Source organism: Mus caroli, unplaced genomic scaffold (assembly GCF_978045245.1).
Source record: "Mus caroli unplaced genomic scaffold, Mus_caroli_1 scaffold_6, whole genome shotgun sequence".
NCBI classification, from domain to species: domain Eukaryota; kingdom Metazoa; phylum Chordata; class Mammalia; order Rodentia; family Muridae; genus Mus; species Mus caroli.
In genome coordinates this window covers 94,766,477-94,787,235 of record NW_028227261.1, presented here as the reverse complement: position 1 = coordinate 94,787,235, position 20,759 = coordinate 94,766,477, and the positions used below count along the sequence as shown (strand labels likewise).

General features: G+C 47.2%; 1 protein-coding gene across 1 annotated transcript in view; it reads left to right on the top strand.

Annotated features, from left to right (window-relative positions):
• The first annotated feature begins 1,394 nt into the window (after positions 1-1,394).
• Snx30 (sorting nexin family member 30) overlaps positions 1,395-20,759 on the top strand; it is a 99,423-nt gene continuing 80,058 nt past the window's right edge. Inside the window, exon 1 of the mRNA XM_021161448.2 lies at positions 1,395-1,792. Within this exon, the coding sequence (XP_021017107.1) occupies positions 1,637-1,792 (156 nt within the window). The 5' untranslated portion in view covers positions 1,395-1,636. The remainder of the gene's footprint in view (positions 1,793-20,759) is intronic.

The window sequence follows — 20,759 nt, the reverse complement described above, 5'->3', positions numbered from 1 at the left end:
TTTCTCTGTATAGCCCTGGCTGTCCTGGAAGTCACTTTGTAGACCAGGCTGGCTTCGAACTCAGAAATCCGCCTGCCTCTGCCTCCCAAGTGCTGGGATTAAAGGCGTGCGCCACCACCGCCCGGCTACTTCTGTGAAATCTTAAGAGCACCATTATGTTGAGGTGGCCTAATTGTTTAAATAAATAACAATATTCAAGAAGAAGATCTGCCAGATATCTATAGATCAGTCGTTTCTAGTTATATTTGTATTGTTTACTTTAATGAAGATAATAGGGTATATAATAGCTTTAGGCAGCTCCTAAATAAAAATGAAGTGACAATTTTGCCCAACTCAGGAGATCAGACCCTAGCACTCCCATGAGGCAGATACAGCATTTAAAATTGCTGTTTAGTGCCTTCAATATTATTTTCCCAACCAAGGCAGACTGCTCTGGAGGAGATAAAAGACAATGGATACTGTACTAAGGGCTCAACTCTTTGGACTATGTCAGAAGGGGGCCACTGAAGTTAAATGAGACTCTGGTAGTTATTTTGGGTTGGTTTCAATTCTGCACTCTACATGTTTTGTTTCTAGAGAAAGTGTGACAGATAGAGACCTTTGTGAATCCCAATGTTAAAACCTGTCACCATTTTTTAACAGGCAAACTGAACAAAACTAAGAAGTTCAAGGACTGGAAAAAATGTGTTTCTTCACAGTGAGCCCCACACAGTACTTACGTGTTTGCTAGATGGGCAGATGACCCTCTAACTTGACCTTCGAGACTGAAGCGCCAGTGACAAAGTAAGTGGAAAAGGGGACAATGATATACTTTAAAGAGCTGGAAGTAAAGCCCAGTCTATCTCCATCATGGCAGCGAATAAAAGCTCTGGAGAATTCAACGCCGCCCGAGGCCAGTATAGGAACCATCAATGCGTGAAAAACAACTAGGACCTCACGGTTCTTGCAGGAGACCTGGTTGGCTAAGTGTGCACGTCAGGACCATAAATCATTGGTAGCACACGCTATTTACGGATGCTCACGCTTCTGAGGTTTCGCCTTACATAAACCCCGCTTAGCTGCAGAAGCCAGTCGGTATGGGGACTTCAGTGTGGATTTGAAGACATACCACACTGCCTCTTTAAATGTCCTTCTAGTTTTTCTACTGGATGTTCTCTAGTTCCTCTGAGCCACGTAACCCTTTACGATACTAAGACACGCTCCACATTTTTATTTCTTTCTGCGTGTGCAGTGTGGCTGGAAGATCCTAATTCACGCGGATGCTTTCTGAGCCCCCAGCAAAGCTGCCAGTGGGCGCACTTCCTGCCGGGAGGTGGGCGGGGCGGGCCACCTCCTCTTTCAAGCCCCGCCCCACCCTGCGTCCCGCCCTCCCTCCCGGCGGGCAGAAGCTCCGCGGGGGCGGGGCTGAGAGCCGTGGGCGGCGTGGCGCTGCTAGCAGGGCGCGGGGCCGGAGGTGCTGAGGATCGGCGCGGCTTAGCCCACGGAGCTGTGGTGTAACGCTCCGGAAAGCTCAGCCTCGCGGGCAGGAGAAGCATCGGGCGGAGGCGGCCACCACCGGCTAGTGCAGGGCCTCGGGCCGAGTGGGGCGGAGAGCTGCGGGAGTAAGCGGCGGCCCGGGTCCCGAGCGCTGCGCGCCATGGCGGGCGGGCCCCCCAAGGCCCTGCCGTCCACGGGGCCCCAGTCCTTGCGCGACATGCCGCACCCGCTAGCCGGCTCCAGCAGCGAGGAGGCCGTGGGAGGTGACAGCACGCCCAGCCCGGACCTACTGATGGCCCGCAGCTTCGGTGACAAGGTGGGGCGCTTGGGGCTGGGGACTCCTGGGGCGGAGCGGGAGAAGGATGGATCCAGGACCACCCCTGACACTGGGCCGCGCTCATCCTGGCGCCCCTTTCCCGGAGGTTAGGCGTGCTTTGGCCCCAACAGCCCTTGGCCAAAGCCTGTCCTCTCACTGCCCCCGCGGGGTCGCAGCTGCAGGCTAAGCGGCCAGAGGGCATGTGTTTTCCCTGGCTGAGAGTGGCCCGGAGCGCGGGTGACAGCTGGTGGGGAGGGGTTCGGGTTGCAGCAAGCATGTGGGGACCCGGGGCGTGTGCTGCGGTACTTCGCCTCTGTGTCCCGAGAATGAGGTCCCTCACCCCTAGAGGGACTAGGTGCATTCCTTGAAGAGGAGCTGCAGAATAGGAATAACTTGTTGGCGCCTCCAGTTTCTCCGGACTGAAAAAAAAAAAAAAAAAGCAAGAGTTAATGGCTAATGGTTTTCCGGGGTGGGTCTGAGCAGCCTTGCTCTTCTTCTCCCCAGTCGGTCATGTGGGGAGTGATCTTTGTTTAGGTTTGCTGTTTGCCCCAGGAGTCACCTGACTCCGACCTCAGCGGCGGCTAGAGGAGAGTCTCTGGTTTTCTGTCTAGGGCTTCATTCACCTCTTATAGCGAACCACATTGATTAGGTTTGGCACTGGCTGGTTTTGTGGTTGAGGGAAAGCAAGCTCGCCCTTTGACCTTCTTTGTGCAGAGGGAGGCTCTTGGTCGTTTTGCTATAGTCTCCTGCTGCTTTGAGAGACAGCAAAGTCCCGTGAGGAGGAGGAAGAGATTGCATCTCCCCCCCTCCCCGCCCCCATCTCCATTTCAGCTGTGACCAGGATTTTGAGCAGCGATTGTATCTGCGCGCCTGCTGCCACTAAGTCATGAGTTGCAGACATTCCAATTGTTCTTAGCACTTGAGATCAGGGTTTCTTCCTCCTATTAAAATAGTAAATGTATTCTTCCTTTCTCTAGTATTAATGGAATTAATGGAATTGGGACACTTAACTTTTCTTCTTCTCTTAGATGGGAAGGCATATGGGAGGTAACATTTCCTATGGGAGAGTGTGACTTGCTGGGCCTAAGCTCTCAGAATGACCGAGGAGTGATAGGGATTTATAAAGCATAAGCTAATGAAATGGATAAATTGAACAGCTCAAAATATGTTCTTGCGTTCACACTGGTACCTCTGTGGTCGTTGCTTTTTCTAGATTTTAAGATTATGTGAAAACATAGGCAGCTTGCAAACCCTCCCTTATGTTTGACATTCAAAGAGTGATCGTTGAATGCCTGAATGATAATTTTTTTCTTATTATTAGCAGAGAAATTGATTTTGAATGGATGTAGAATGGGAACTAAGGTTAAATCTCAGTTCTCTGTAGGAAATTGAATTATTTCCTTACTGCTGTGTAAGAGATTACTTCAGAATTTAGCACCTGAAAATGCTGTCTGTGAGTCAGGAAGCTGGGAGGTTCTGAGTAAGACCTTCAGGATGCTGCCATCATCTGAAGGCTGGGTTGGGAGGACTCTAACGTCACTTCTAGGCTCACTCCCGTGGTTCTTCACAGGCCACAGTAGAGAAGATGATCCAAGACAGCCCCAGACTCCAGCCATCCCTGTAAATATTGATCCTCAAAGTGACATACTCTGCTGGATTCTGTTGCTTATAGAGGGACACTGGCACAGTGTGGGAAGAGGGTGTGAATCCTAGAGAATAACAGGAAATGGAGATCACTGAGGCCATCTTGGAGCCTGGCTTCTAGTCTACAGTGCGTGTGTTATGAATTGAGCCCGTGGCACGTGCTCTACCACAGGGCTATATCCCTTGCCTCACATATAGCTGTTTTGAATATTTGACTATTTCCTTGTGGTCCAGTCTTGGATAGTTAATTCAGAAGTGCAGCCAGTTTACTAGTAAGTACTTGGGAAGGTTAAGTGCTCTGTCCCACTACGATCTGGTTGGCTGGCAGTAAGGCCCTTGCCTGATTATGTATGGTCTCCTCCACAGGATCTACTCTTTGAGAGCTTTGAAGGCACTATTATTAATTATTTAACATTAATTTAATAAATATCCTAACAACTGTAGAGAGCATCTAAATGACCCAAGCCTCCAGGGCCCAATTTACAGTCAGCCACTTTTCCTCAGAGGCTAAGCCTTCTAGTTTCTCTCTGATTTCGAGTAGTGTTCTCTTATTTTGGTATACATGTATCCTCATACAATTTTTAAAACGAGACTTATTTTGTATGTGTATGTGTCTGGGTGTGTGCTTCTGTGTGAATGGATACAGGGTGTGTGCAGGTCCTTCAGAGGCCAGAAGGGGGTGTTGGTTTGCCTGGAGTTGGAGTTATAGGCTCTGTGGGCCTCCTGACATGGGTGCTGGTGGCTGAACTCAGTTCCTCTGGACAAGTAGGAAGTTCTTAAACTGCTGAGCCATCTCTCCAACCCCTCCCAAGTATTAGTAAAGAGAAGCTAGCAAGCTGCAGAAACGAGGACAGTTTTGGGGGGAGCTCCCTGGCCCATCCTCATCTTGTTTAGGTATCATAAGTGCCCCTTGGAGGGCAGGAGGTAGCATCAGGTGCTATGTTCAGTCTTGTGAGAAGAGGCCTTTTTCCCTGCCTCTTTAGACATTGGGGTTTCACCCCAGACAACGATTTAGGGTTGGCTCTGGGTGAGGAGCATGAAGGCGTTGGCAGGCTGGAGACAGTGTCAGGTTATTGCCCAGAAGGGAATTGCTTTCTCTGGCTTCAGATGGCGTTGCTAGCAGTGTAGCTGACACTTCCGAATGGCCTTTTTTGTTCTGGGTATAGGAAAGTGTGGTGGGTGCTCCATCCACCTCCTTCTCACACCATCCAAATGGCAGTGCAGTGGGAAGAATTCTTGTCTACTGAGGGCTGGATGGATGCGTCCTTCTGATGGCTACCCAAATCCACCAGGCTATGCATCCCTTCATTTTCCCTCTCCAGCTAGAATGTAAATAAAACCACTTGACCTATTTTTGGGCTGTTTACCTTTGTCCATGTCTTCTGAGCAGTATCTTTGTGATTCAGCCTCCTGCCTGTGTGTTCATTCTGAAACTGAATACTTGACCCCTCTCAGCCTCTAGTCCTCAGGACTTCTCCACACACCTCCACCTTCTTCACCACCTACTTCCTGACCTTCCTGCCACCGAGGTGTTGCTTTCTTTTACATTTCAATCATTGAGTTTGGGAAATCCAGATCTTCCCCTGTCATCTTTGATAGCTTTTCTTTAAACCTTTAACTTTCTAAAAAATTACATACTTTATGTGAATTGGCGTTTTTCCTGCATGTATGTCTGTGTGAAGATGTCAGATTCCCTGGAACTGGAGTTACAAACAGTTGTGAGCTGCCCATGTGGGTGCTGGGGATTGAACCCAGGTCCTGTGGAAGAGCAGCCAGTGCTTTTAACATCTCTTCTAGCCTCCTAAACCTTTAACTTTTAAACCCAGTGCTATACAGTGAATTCAAGACTGAATAGCCAGGAGACCCTGTCTTAAAACAAACCACCACCACCAAAACCTCAAGTAATAATAATAATTACATATTTAAATAAAGCGAGCTAATATAGTGAGTCACATAGCCAGTTCTCAGCCAGCAGTCTGGCAGTGCAGCCTTGACTTCTTCCTGCTCAAGACCTTGGACTGTCCTCATGGCAGGCAGAGTGAAGGCCAGTGCTCTCAAGGGTCCTTCCAGGCCCACAGAATCAGGCTACTCCTGACTCAGCTGGCCTTCTTCAGGCCTCTCTCCATTGTGCCCTCCACCTGACATTCATCACAGACACATCCACTTGCCACTTCCCTCATTTCCTTAAGTCTATTCAAGTCTCAAATTCTCATAAAGGCCTACCCAAGTCCGGTTCCCATCAGCCAGTGGTCCCGAAGTCCCCTTCCCGCCCTGCTACCTTCCTTCTACAATACTTGCTGCAGAACCGTGCAGATTCTGAGAACGGGAATTTTGCAGCTTTAGTAAATACTCTTGGTTCCTAGAACAGTACTTGACTCCCCGAACTCTTTTCTGGATGAACAGAAAGAATGATGCGTGCCTCCAAGGAGCAGCGTGGGGCCACTCGGATGGCTGAGAGCTTGCCTAGCTTGTCCTAGGCTGGAGTCCAGACCCCACCAGAGATGAGTAGGACACGATGGCAGTATACACACGGTATCCACACTGTGCTATACTGGGAGGGGAGGCAGGAGCAGGAGTTTAAGATCATCCTTGGCGGAGAGTTCAAGGCCAGCAAGGGAATGGGGTTTGGGGATGAGCAGATGGCTCTGCTCAGAAAGTGCCTGCAGTGCAAGCATGGGGACTTGAACTCGGGTCTCCTGCATCCATATAAAGGACAGTTGCACACATCATGACTCTGGGAACAGGACAGGATGATCTTTATGACACACAGCCAGTCTAGCGGAACTGGTGAACTTCAGGTTCAGCAAGAGACTGTCTCAAAAAACAAGTTGGAGCTTGCTGGATATACTGGTGCACACCTGTAACCCCAGCACTCTGGAGGCCGAGACTGGTGGATCTCTGATCTGGAAGCTGGAAACCATAGTGGTGGGGACCGTGACTGAGGACACCCACCGTTAACCTCTGACCCCCACACTGCACACACAGACATGTATGTGCATCATTCTTTTATTTTTTTTTATTTTGAGACAGGTTCTTGCTATGTAGATCTGCTGGGCTGGTCTTGAACTCCCTGCCTCTGCCTCCTAGTGTTAGGGATTAAAGGTGTGGATCCCCACGCCTAGCTATGATTGTTAGTCTTTTTTCCACTGGTGTATGTGGATGCACTTGTGTGCATGAGATCAAAGAACGCCTTTTTGAGTCCCTTTTCCCTTGCCTCTTTGAGGCAGGGTTTCTTGTTTCTGTGGTGCTACTTAATCCAGGTTGGCTGGGCTGTGAGCTTCTGGGCCATTCTCCTGTCTCCACCCTCACCTCCACCCCCTATCTGGAGGTGCTGTGATGACACCAGGTGAGAGACACCAGGCTTTCTTAAGTGGGCTCCTGAGGATCGAATTCTAGTTATGGGCTGGCAGAATAAGTGCCAAGTGCTTTTTACCTGCTGAGCCATTTTGTTAGCACCTAGTTAAGATTCTTTTAAAAGAGCATAAAACAAAACAAAACAAAAAAGCAAGCTGGCCTTAGGAAAGTGTACAAGCTTTGCTATTGAAGGGACCCAGATATTTTTGGCTTTAGGCATGGCTAGAATAGGTGCTGATGATGCTGGGAATCTGTCACTTGCAACAAGGGTCCCTCTTTCTGATAGTTTCGGCAAAGCTCTGTCTTGGCTGGAATTGGGTCGGATACCCACACCCATGCTTGTGACTGATCAGGCAGAGCTAGCTAGAATCCAGTTACCTTTGGCTTGAGGGACTTTAAAAAGTGAAATATACAAATTAAGTGTATTTAGAAATGTGCCTGTGGAATGTGAAGAGTTAGACATTACTTTTGTCAGTGGAGGGATAAGATCAACGTTCATGCTCCTAACCCTACATGTTAAGACATTGGATACTAATATTTTAGAAGCACCTCCATGATCAGGCAGGAAGATGATGACTTCCAAAGTCAACTGGGATGGGAGAAGAGCTCAGTGGAGACCTTACTGTTGTGCATGAGACCCTGTGCGTGAATTCCTAGTCACACACACACACACACACACACACACACACACACACACACAGAGAGAGAGAGAGAGAGAGAGAGAAGAGGAGAAAACATTAAAGAAGAATGTTTCTGTTACCAGAGAGAAGAGTGTATTGGGCAAGAAGGAAGCAATGAGTATTCACTGGAGATATTCCACTACTTTGTCATTTGATGTGTATGTGTGTGTGTGTCTAATTGTGTCTCTGTGTGGATATCCTTGGTCATCTTCAGTAACACTCCACTTTTTTTTTTTTATAAAGATTTAATTATTTTATTTATATACGTACACTGTAGCAGTCTTCAGACACACCAGAAGAGGGCATCAGATCCCATCACAGATGGTGTGAGCCACCATGTGGTTGCTGGGAATTGAACTCAGGACCTCTGGAAGAGCAGTCAGTGCTCTTAACCACTGAGTCATCTCCAGCCCATATTTCACCTTTTTAAATTTAGTTTTGTTTTTGTCAGATGGTGGTGACACACACCTTTAATCCCAGGATAGCTAGGGCTACACAGAGAAACCGTGTCTCGAAAAACCAAAAGAAAGAGAAAAGAAGTAAAAAACAAAACAAAAACAGAGACAGGGTCACACTAGTCAGGTCTGCTTGTCTTATAACTTACTATGTAAGCCAGCCTGGCCTCGAACTCACAGACATCCACCTGCCTCTGCCCCTCAAGTGCAGGGATTAAAGGCCTGTGCCATTACCCCTGGCCTCTCCTTGTTTAGTAATTAAATTTTATTTTATATGTATGCATATTTTGCCTGCTTGTATTTTTGTTTTGCGTGTGTGCCTGGTACCCAAGGAGTCAGCAGAGGGTGTTGTCACCCCTAGGTCTGGATTTACAGACGGTTGTGAGCTGCCATGTGGGCGCTGGAAACTGAACCCTGGGTCCTCTGGAAGAGCAGCCAGTTCTTTTAACCATTGAGCTATCTCTCAGGTCTCTTAACATTTTTAAAATTATTATTTCATCTCTTATTTTCTTATTATTTACCTTATGATCCTGGACTTCGGTTTAGCTAGAATGGCTGTCCAGTGAGGACCGTCTGTCCCCTGGGTTACACTTAGATCACTAGCTTTGAGATAATGCCAGTTCAGTGATGTACTAGGCAAACTCAGAACAATCAAGATGGGGTAATACACATAATAAAAAAGTCTGTCACAGCAAAGCAGACTAACTTAGATTAATACAGTATTTTGGCTGTAGAGAATGGTGTTGCAGTGAACAGGGAGTTAGTGAGTGAGAACAGGAATGTTTTTTTAATCTTCCTTCCTTCCTTCCTTCCTTCCTTCCTTCCTTCCTTCCTTCCTTCCTTCCTTTTTCTTTATTTCTTTTTTGGGTGACAGGTTTTTTGCTATGTAACCCTGGCTGTCCTGGGTAGACAGGCTATGTAGATCAGGCTGGCCTCAAACTTACCGAGATCTACCTGTGTCTGTCTCCCAAGTACTGGTATGAAAGTCTTTTGATTCCACATCTGAGTCAGGTTTTTAGCGATACTGGGATCAGGTGTGTGCCACTGTGCCTGGCTTTGTTCCAAAATCTTACAAATCGTAATGGCTAACTTTTCAGATTTGGGGTCATTTCCCATCACTTTTTAGACTTTCATAGTTTCAGGTTAGGGATGATCAACCTACAGTGGGCTACTGCACCTTAGAGAATGCTGAGTGCCCCATTTAAAGTGAGACCACTGGGGTGCGATGTCTGTGTAATTAATCCCAGCATCCCTACAGCAAGCTAGGGGGCAGAGAAGACAGGAGACTCACCTGGAACCTGGAGGGTCAGCTAGTCAGGAGTCCAGAGTGGCAGAAACAGTAGAGGCCTCAACACAGTGGAAGGAGAGAAACTGCTCCTGAATGTTGTCCTCTGACCTCCACACATGTACCATGGAATATACACGTGAGCATTCGCACACACTAACAATGATAAAGTTAAATGTAAGAACACCCTTATAACATGACCAAAATTTAGTTGGAGAAATGGAGGCATTTTACCATTAACTTTGTCTAGGCCACAGAGTTAAGTACCAGTCACATCCACTGTAACTATCTGTTGGCGTCTCCTCACTGGACAGGGAACACTCACCAAGTAGACCTCTGTTTACCTTCACCTATACCCGCAGCATCCAGCCCAGAGCTGGGCACACTGCTCAAGAGATAAGAGTGTGATAAGGGCTGCAGTGACCTCTACAGATAGGTCACATGCTTTCTGGGCTCTGTCAGTCCTCAAACCGAACTGCTGAGGCATTCTCCTGAATAGCCCTGGCTCCTGACTCTGCCCTCTGTACACACAGGAGAATGCACGCACAAATGACACTGGATTTCATTGGCTGCTCTGGTGGTCAAATGAAGGACCCAGAGCCTGTGGTTAGCAAGCTTCAGTGCTCATAGATCGCCAGTGTTCCTTGGCCAAGCTGATGTCTCTGTACTCACTTTGCTTTGAGAAGCTCTTGTCTCTCATGGAACATCTGACTTCCCCGCAGTTCTCAATTCCCAGGCCACTTTGGTGTCCTGCCTTCCCTTTACTGCCAACAAACACCCTCTGTGTCTAAGCTCTGATTTTTTTTTTTTTTCTTGCTGTGCATCCCTAGCTGGTTTGCTACTTGCTGTGTAGCCCAAGCTAGCCTACAACTCCCTGAAACACGTTGTCTAAGTTCTAAGCTCAGCTTCTTCATCCTGCAGTCCCCTTCATTCATCCTGAACTCATCCTGTTCAGATTGACAGTGATTGCTCATTTGAATGAAGTTTCCCAGGGCAGTGTTCATCTGAGCAGGTTTCTTTCAGTGGTGAGCTTTGGACAAACTCTGCCCTGAGATAACTCATTACCGCCACATTCTAGTCTTCTAAACACATCACTAGCACCCTTGCTACTTAGCTGAGTCCTCCTCCTCCGGGAAGATACAGATCATTCTCAGTCCCTTGGACCAGGAGGCCAGTCCCTACTTCACCAACTAGAGTCAGCTGAATCCTTGCCAATCCTTTCTCCCCAGGCAACAAGAAGGAAAGAGAGAACAGCTGACACACATATTAGTGCACTGAGAGGGCCTCAGGCCCTTCCCACCCATGTCCTCTCTGACCATCTTCCACCTTAAGATGCTCAAAATCCATGTGCGTGCTTCAGACTCTTAGTCATTTACTGCTAGCACTGACAGTTCTTCCCCACCTCCCACCTTTGGAGCTTTGCCCAAGCCACTGAGGAAGTGGGGCTGTCTTCACACCCCCACTTGACTCCCAAAAGCCTCCTTAAGCCTCAAGGACCAGATGAGCACATAGTGCTTGCTACCTAAGCCCACTTGTAGCCAAGCACAAATAACCTGAATAATGGGACTCACACACTAGCTTTGGACACTCCCAAGATTTTTACTACACACATACACACACTTATTAGCCCTGGCTGCCTTGGAGCTCACTCTGTAGACTAGGCTGGCTTCAGAGATCTTTCTGTCTCTGCCTCTCTAGTGCTGGGATTAAAGGCGTGTGCCACCACAGCCCAGATTCACTTCATATTTTAAGCTGTTTTTTTTTTTTTTTTTTAATGTAAAGCAGTATCAACAGAAGAAAACTGGCTCCCAGGACCAGGAAGACATGTTAGGTGCTAAACAAGCTGGCTCCAGAATTCAAACACTCTTGCCTTCTCTTTCTCTTCTAGTTTACTTACCTCTGACTTTTATTTTATTTTGAGTTGGGTCTCACTATGTAGCTTTATTTGTCCTAGGACTTGCTTTGTAGATTATACTGGTATTGAACTCACAGAGATCTCCCATGCCTCTGCCTCCCAAATGTTGGGGTTAAAGGCCTACGCCACCATGCCTGGCTCTGACTTCATTCTTAAGTAGGCACTCTGCATTTTGGGAAACAATTGACCCCAATCCAATAGAAAGATATTTCCCTCAGTATCTAATAAATCTTGGGAAAGACTAGGGGTTCCCCCATGTCACTTGCCCACTAAGGACTGTATTTTGGTATTAGAAGACCTTGGTTAGATGGCCAGAATACAGGATTAAGCCAGAGGTCAGGTCGCTCCCCTGCTCCCCCGCTTCCTCTTTCCGAGAAGCTGGTCAGGCTGCTTCCTATCCTGAGAGGAACAGCCCTGTTGCTCTGCTAGAGTCCACAGAAGTGACTGGATTCTACTAAGGTTAAGGTCAACTTCTTCACTGACCCTCCAGTCCTGAGGACGATGGGAGCTTCTGTTACTGCTGCTCTTGGTGACATCATCATGCCCCTCTTAGCTCCTCAGGTTTCTCATCACCTAGGCAACTAATTCCCTGTACTTCAAGTCCCTCAGATTGAAGTACCTTCTGTGTTTTTTGTTTTCTAATTGGACCACGACAGATGAATATACAAAAATGGGGAAAGAAAATGTGGAGGAACGTATCAAGGAATAAGAAAAGCTACCTTACCATACCGTGAATTCTCTTGATCTCACATTAACCCTGGGCTGGAAGTCTCTCTGTGACCCCTTTTACAGGCGAGGATGCATCAAAGCCATATTAGTGGAGCTGAGATTCAAAGCAAGCACCTGGCTTCAGAGCACACTAACACAGGGAGCTGAGCAAGGGCTTAGAGCTTAAGGGTTCTCAGGAGGGTAGGTGGGACCTGCTAGAGGCCAGATGAGATAAGAACTGGGAAGCATTTACCGGATTTAGCAATAAGGATGTCAAGGAGGACCCTGAACAGCAAAGCCAGAAAACAGATAACAGGAGGCTGGGGAGTAAGCCAGAGGTTACAAGTAGTGAGGACGGCAGCATGACTTCCTTATAAGTTTCTTTTCGAAGCACAATAACAAAAAGTACATACTTATATTCATGTATGTACTAAGTATGAGGTGGAGAGAAAGACCACCACGGAAATATTTTCTTGACTCTTAAGTTTGAGGATGTTCAGATGTAGATGGAAATGAGGCAGTTGGGAGTGTCTGCTGCCAGCTTTGTTTACTATGGCGAAGTTCCCCAGAGACTACGTGTTTTATCAGAAAAGATTTAAGCTACGAGTGTAGCCGAGTGGTAGATTGCATACATGCATATACAAAGCTCTGGGGGAATCAATGCCACACACACACACACACACACACACACACACACGCGCACACGCACACAAGGTTTAAGGGTACAACACCCACCTCTATCAGCTTACTGTGGAGGACCAGGAAACACAGCCTGTCCTTTCTAAAGGGAGGAGTCTTCGGCAGTCACTCAGCTCTTACATGTCACCATCCTGCAGTACTACCAATCTGGATGCCAAGTTCTCAGCACTTGAACTTTGGAGGTTGTAGAGACACAGATCATATTCATACTGTGGGAGAGAAAGACTCAGGTGAGGAAGAGAGTCTCTCCAAAAGTGGACAATACCCAGGATTGGCCATATCAACTCCTACTAAAACAGGAAAGAAAGGAGGGCTACACATTCCGACTGTGTAACTTAGAGAGGCCTATCCTATGGCTCTCAGGCGTGGTTGAGGTCATCAGTAGAGTGGGAAGGTAGGGGAAGGGCAAGAACGTGAGGGGCAGGCAGAAGCCTTCGGTCAGCTGCAGGGGCATGCGAGGGCTACTGTGGAAACAGGCACCCAGCACCTGTGAGCTACGCCTGTGATGATGCTCCAGCCGCCTCTGTTCTCTAGTCTTTGGGGAAAGGTGTGAACAAAAAACCAAGGTAACAGTGAAACGGGGCAGCTGCTGAGCTGGGCCTCATTACATAAAGCAGATGGGGCTGAGGCTGCCGTTCAGTGGTAGAACACTTGTCTAACATGCAGGAAGCCATGGGTTCAAGCCCCCAGCACCCCATAAACCATGTGTGGTGACATATCCCTGTAATCCAAGCACTCTGGAGGTAGAGTCAGGCAGATTAGAAGTTAAAGGCTGCCTCAGATTTATAGTTTGAGGCCAGCCTGGGTTACGTGATACCTTGTCACAGATAAGCAATAATACATAAATAGAGGCGGGTAGAGACGTTGGAGCTGCAGCTCAGGGTCCAGCAGCTCATGGTAGGCCCTAGGTTTTCTCCCTGGTACCACAAAGGGGGACACAAATGAAAGGAGGGGAGGGACATGAGGTTGGAGAAGCAGCATCCGTCACTACTGACTCAGATGGAAGGCAGGAGAGTAGGGCAGACCATGTGGTGGGTGTCTATGGAGTCAGTGGAGGTCAGCAAAGCCACCACAGGACATAGGACGGTGGTGACACCTACGAGACACCATGTGTTTCTGCTGGGCCTGCCCTCCTCGATGAGGCCTGGGTCACAAAGCCCAATTTTCTCTTTTCTGTCTTCTTTCAGACGCTGGCCAGAAGCTAAATATGCTTTTGCGATACCTTGGGCGTCTTAGTTTTCCCTCAGGCACCCTTCCCCACCGTGTGTCAGATCTCCAGGCTGAGTAAATGGAGTGGCTTTTTTCCTTTTTTTCTCTGCTTCATTCTCCTTCTCTCAGCAGCTTCGCTGAGTCTCACAGCTTGTCTCTTCTGGAGGTTTTTCTTTTAAAATTGTAATAAAATTGTGTGGAGCTTAAAAAAAAAAGGAAATGAAGCAAATAGTATGGAGATTTCTAAAGAATTAAAAGATGGAGTTAGCTGGTGACTCAGAGATCCCTCCTCTTCAAACACATTCCATGCAAAGCAAAGGGAACCACCTCCTCCTCAAATACCTGGACTCCGGCTGCAGAGATAGATGGCTCAGCAGTTAGGAGTTTGCTGCTCTTGCAGAAGACCCAGGGTTGGTTCCGAGCACCCACACGGCAGCTCACAACTGTCTGTAATTTCAGTTCCAGGAATCTGACTCCCTCTTTTGGCCTTCAGGTGCACAGTTTGCACTTGAGGCATGTTCGTTCGTGCAAACATTTGGAGACTGAGTTAGTCTCAGTCTGGTCTACATAGTGAATTCCAGGCCAGCCGGGGCAATAAAGTGAAACCTGTCTAAAAATCAAGAACATTTCAGAAGTGAAACAGGTACTGCACAACTCTACAGGGAGAGTGTGTGACTGAGCAGTCTTCCTGAGCACAGCTGGACCTTTGTCTCATGCTGGCGGCCTCTACAAGGGAAGGGGTGAAGCTATCATTAACCACTGGCTGAAGGCTGCTTGGGTGGTGAGTTTAGGCATTAATTAACAGTATTTTTCAAACTGCCTAGAGGGGAGACAGAGCAGGTTGAGCTGGAGAAACAGCCAGGCTCAGAAATGCAGGAGCTTGGTTGGTAGTTAGACCAGAGGGTGCCAGAGTGGTCAGCATGTGGGTGTACTGTCGGGTACTGGCAGCACCTGCTATCCTTACCATGAAGTTTATGTACAGGGAGTAACACTAAGAGGATGTGCCTCTGCCAAAGAAGCGAGTTTTTGACTCAGAGAATGAAGTAGGTGATTTCCTAACGAACAGAAATAAGAAACTCAGCCCCCCACCCCCACCCCCAGAGCCCAAAATGTAAATGTGCAGGCACTAAGTGTCAGTTGGTGAAGTGCCATTGAGAGGCCGGAGGGTGATGTGGCAGACCATTGGAGGAAGCTGTTGGGAGGCCAGCCAAGTGCTAAGTAAGGAACAGGAGGAGCGGGGCTGGTTTGTGGTTTTAAGTCCTGTTGATCAAGCCCCTAGAGCTGGGAGCAGATGGTTGGTGGTGGAGGTGGGGGTGAGTGTGTGTGTGTGTGTGTGTGTGTGTGTGTGGTGCAGTTCCACGGGGCTCCTCTCACTGGACTCTTGAGTGTGCCTTTTATTTGCTAATAATAGGAATACAGCTCCTGTTAAGTCAAGCAGAAGGGGAGGGGGTGGGTGATCCTCTTGACAGTCACAGCTGGAACCTCTGAATGCCACTGACGACGGGTCTCACCATCTCAGACGTGGGAACGTGGCAGCCTTTGCACCCCACACGTTTTACAGCCAGAGTGAATGGGGACCTGCCAACGCTGCCTGGCTTGGGCCATGTGCACCAAGTGGACCCTGAGAGTGAGAGGGACACTGATTGGCTTAACTTGGGCCAATCGTCTGTGGCTGTGGAGGAGTTTAATAGCTGGGTCTAGACGTTGGATGGATTGTAAAGGATCGCAGTGAGGGCATCTGCCAGCAGCGTGGGTGACTAGTAGGATGCTGATGGCAGAATTTGAGAAGACATAGGTCAGAAATAAAAGTATAGGCTTTCTAAGGCACATGATTTTTAAGAAGCTATATATTCTCATGCTATAGAATTCAGCCATGTGTGTGTATGTATGTATGTATATATGTATTGAGACAGGATCTTACTATGTAGACCAGGTTATCCTCAAATTCCCGCGAGTACTGAAATTAAAGGCTTACACCATCATGCCCAACATTTTTTTTTTAAAGATTTACTTATATTTAAATGTATATAATTGTGTCTGTGTTGGGGTGTGAGCACATTCATGTATGTGCCCATGGAGACCAGAAGAGGGCACTGAGTCCCCTGGAGCTGGAGTTACCATGGTTGTGAGACATCAACAGTGCTGAACCCAGGTCTTCTGAAAGACCTGGATGTGCTCTTAGCTGCAGAGCCGTCTCTCCAGGTCTATGATTTACTTGCTTTTAGGTAGAGTTTTGCATGTTGCCCAGGCTTTTCTTGAATTTTTAGGCCCAAGTGATCCTGTTCCTTCAGTTCCTCTGGTATTTGGCTCTATGGACACATGGCCCAATGCCTAGCCACAAAAATAAACTTTTTGAAAGTATACCATAGTAGTTTTCAGTATAATTTTGAGGTTGTACCTGATTCCAGAACAATTTCATGTCCCCAGAAGACCTCTGTGCCATGCGCAGGCATTCTTGAGTCTCTTGTTCCCAGCCACTGGCAGCTATAGATTCCTGAGTGTGTAGACTTGGTGCACAGGTGTTTCACGTCTGTAGCATCATAGGGTGTATGTGCCCTTGGGTCCAGCATCTGTCACTTACTCTGATGTTTTAAAGGGTCATCATGAGCACTTCCACTTGTTTGTCCCCCAAGCTTTACTGCAGTCTGACTGCCAAATCATGATATATATTGAAGACATGCAATACAATGTTTTGACATTCATGCATTGTGAAACCACCACATCAAGCTACTTAAAACATAAAACATTGAGCTGAGCAGTAGTGGCGCATGCCTTTAGTCTCAGCACTTGGGAGGTAGAGGCAGGCGGATTTCTGAGTTCGAGGCCAGCCTGGTCTATAGAGTGAGTTTCAGGACAGCAAGGGCTGCACAGAGAAACCCTGTCTCAAAAAACCAAGCCAAACCAAACCAAACCAAACCAAAACCAAACCAAACCAAACCAAACCAAACCAAACCAAACAAAAAAGCCTATAAAACATCCATCACTTCATATGTAGTTACCTTTTCTTGTTTTGGTAATGAGCAGGGACATTTGAGTATTCAGCAAATTTCAAATATAAAATACATGATTATGTGCCATAGTGACCATGCGGCATAGTAGGTCTCTCTGAGTTAATCATTTTGTAACAGGCAGTTTTTGTCTTTTGACTAGTACTTCCTCTTTCCCCTCATCTCTAGCCCTGGCATCACTGTCCCTTTATGAGTGATACTCATTTTACAAATATACCCTGTTTCTTTATCCTTTCCTCAGTTGATGGACACTAGGTTGTATTAGGCCTGTGTCCCTTTCCTCCCCCCACCCCCAAAGGATAATAAAGTAACCTATGTAATTTTCTATAATAGTTTTGATATGTTAGGTCAATGGTCATTTGTAAACTTATCTTTTATTCACCTGACGACATCTCTGCGGCTTACTTCTTCTGCCTGCTAACCTAGGCCTAGTACTGGAATCATCTAGCTGCCATATAATCTCATCTAGGCCTAGAATGTTTCCAGCTTCTGAGACTTGCTGCTGAGTAAGCTCACCCTTTCTAGCTCTTTCTGAACTCTGGATGGATGGTCAACTCAACTATCCTGGCTCAAACTCCTAGCTGACTGATTCAATCTGGCTTCTCTCTCAGCCTCTGACCGAATTGCCCAGCTTAACCTCAAAAACTAACTTTGGCAATTTGTTCTAGTCTTCTGGCTCCTTCCTCATTCTCTGGCTCATTCTGTCTTCACCTGTGTCTAGGATGTTTCCTCTTTAGCCTGTTTATCACTGCCTCCTCTTTCTAGTTCCTGCACTGCTCTCTTATGTCCCTTTCCTTTCCTCTTCTCATGAGTTGGGCAGATCCTATTCTGTCAAACCTTCCTCTGATTCGTCACCTTGCCTGCCACTCAACTAGACATCACTTTCAAACATGAGTGCTTCCTTCTACAAAGTAACTAACCTTCATTTGGGATTAAAGGTGTGTGCTAAGGGATGAGCCACACAATAAGTAGAAAAAGTATTTTTTCTTCAGTAAATCACAATCTCAGCCTCTTAGTGTGATCAAGTGTTCTGCAACAGTCATTCTAAGTAATTAATTCATTTTCAGAACTATCCAGGGGATTGAGCACATGACCTCACCTTGCTAGGTATATATAACCTTTGAGTTATATCTCCAGCCTTCTTTTTACTTCTTTTTTTTTTTTCCTTTTAAATTTCAAGACCAACTCTGACTAAGTTATTTAGAGCTCACAGTGTAGCCCAGGCTGGCCCTGAACTTGGCAGTCCTTCTGCCTCAACCTCTGCAGTAGCTGGGATTACAGCATTGCACCCCCAGGCCTACCCAGTTACTTTACTTCCAGCGTGATTTCTAGGGCCTTCCATGCCTTTCTTCTCCCCATCTCCAAACACTTTTCGCACATACAATACATTCCCATTGTTGTTCGGATCTTCAGAACATTGTTTGATAAAGAGAAACTGTACTTACCAAGTGGCAGCTCTCACCTTCCGTTGCTTGTCCCCTGATGACCCCTATTCTTGTTTTTGTGAGGTTTCGTTACGTAGCATCTTGAGGATGTGACCAGACAGTATTTGTCTCTTTGTGGCTTATTTTACCTAGCAGCATGCCTTCAAGGATCGTCCATGTTGTAACATAGACAGAAGGCCGAGTAGTATTCCATTGGACCTAGCCATTGTATCTTTATCTATTTATTAAGGGACAATGGGTTGTTTTTGCCTCTTGGCTGTTTTGAAAATACTACATTGAGCTGGGCTGGAGAGATGGCTCAGTGGTCACCAGCACCCACATGCATTACAGTGGGTGTAATTATATGATTCCAGGCTCACAACTGTTTGGAAGTTCAGTCCTGGGGGCTCTGACCTCGGCAGGGACTGCACACATGTGGAAGATCCTCACATTCTAGAAATGCCATTCGTTTAGTCAGGTCAGGTCCAGACATTCCAGCAAACAGATCTTCCTGTAGTCATAGCAGGAAGAGTTGCAGAGTGACTGGTTGATTACAGAAGGGGAGGCCAAGACATCCCAGGGCAGCTGAGTGAGGGCGGGGTGTGCTAAGGAGAGGCCTGTGCTGCTGCCGTCAGCATCTGTGCTGGAAACACTGCAGCCACGTTTCTGCACCATCTGCCCAGGCAGACCGCGTGCACTCTGTGACTTTTGTCAGCAGTTGTACAGGGCAGGCCAGCTTCTTGTTAGCTCCTCACAGATTTGTACAGGACTGTCACGTGCTGAGGGATCCGGAGATGCAACCTCACAGGACAGCCATTCAGATAGAGGAAGGACAGGTGAAAACTGTCCGGTTAGCTGATGTTGTAGATATATACACGGTGTGTTGGGGCGACAGAGTGGTTTCTCTCTCTCTCTCTCTCTCTCTCTTTCCTTCTTTCTCTCTCTTTCTTTTTTAAGTTTAAGAACTTTAAAATTTGACTGAGGTCTTTGGTGTCCTATTTCAGGTAGCAACTACATTTTATATTTAATGAGAATTTGAATGGTTGCTTTTCTGCTTTGACAATAATGAGAGCTCCCCTACTTTTTTGTTTTAGCCCTTAGATACTCATATTCTCTCTCTCTCTCTCTCTCTCTCTCTCTTTCTCTCTCTCCCACCCTCCCTCCTTCTCCTCCTCCACTCGTGGTCATGTATGAAGGTTAGAGGAGAGTCTCACATGTTGCACTCAGGAGCTGTCCACTAGACTGGCTGGCTGGCTGGCTGGTCCACCCCAGGGATCTCCCTCCCTCACTTCATCACTGGGATCACAAGCTTGTGGTTCTACGCCCAGCTTTTTGACATGGGTTCTGAGGATCAGACTCAGGTCTGTATGCTAGCATGACAAACACTTCACTGACTGAGCCAACTCCCCAGCCCCTCCCCGATCTTTATATTGTTCTAACCCAATCAGAGTTCATTATCACCAGTGCATCCCCATTTGACTATGTAGTTTGTAAGGCCCAGTGCACAATTCAATGCATGCCTTCTTTTTTGAAAATACTAAGCATGGAGGTTAGAGAGATGACTCAGCTGTGAAGACTCCTGGCTGCTCTTCTAGAGAACCTGGGTTCAATTCTCAGCACCCACATGGTGGCTCACAAGTTTCTGTAATTCCAGGTTCAGGCATCTGGTGTCTTCTTATGGTTTATGCTGATACCTGGCATGCACATGATACACATACATATGTGCATGAGGCAAAATACCCATGCACATACAATTTTAAATATTAGATGTGTTGGGGTAGTGACAACAGAGCATCAGGCTCAGCATTGGACTACATCTAAACACAGGGTTCTGTGCAGGTGTCTCGATGGTGTATCCATGAAGCAGGCCCACATGTTCTGTACAGGTGTGTTGATGGCATGTCCATGAAGCAGGCCCACATGTCCTTGAGGGCCCTGGGTTCCAGGTCCAGTTACAGCCATTATTAATTGGCTGACTGGTGAACCCCAGGGACCTTCACCCTTCACTTCATCACTACGATTACAAGCTTGTGGCCCCACACCCAGCTTTTTGTTTCTGTAATTCCAGAAGCATACGTGGTGTGCTCTAGATCTGTCCTGCTTCGTCTTGCTTCCGTCCTGTGTGTAAGAGACACCTGGGCTTGCCAGGCAGCCGTGGTTGACAGTGAGGGTCACAAGATTCCTTCTGAAGCATTCTCTGTTTGTAGAAGAACTTAATGCAATCTCCCTGAGGCCCAGCGTTCCTTGAGTAGTGTGTGTGCCTGGTGGTCCTTCATTTCCCCAGCCTGGCTGCTTCTCTTTCCTTCTGTTTTTGTCTCTTCTGCACCAAGTACATCCAGTCTGTGATGTCTCCTTTCCCCACTGTCTCTCAGAGGTCACAGTGATGTGTGTCCCTGGAACCATTGTTAACACTATGGAACCCAAGTTTTGGAGGGTGCTCGCTTGTGTTATTTCAGTGAACTACCCCCTGACATGGCTACCTTGCTATTCCTCTCTGACAACCAGAAAGTTACCATTGAGAGGTGAAGTAACATGTTCAAGGTTACAGAGCTGAAAGAGAGTGAGGCTGGGATTTGAACTTAGGTC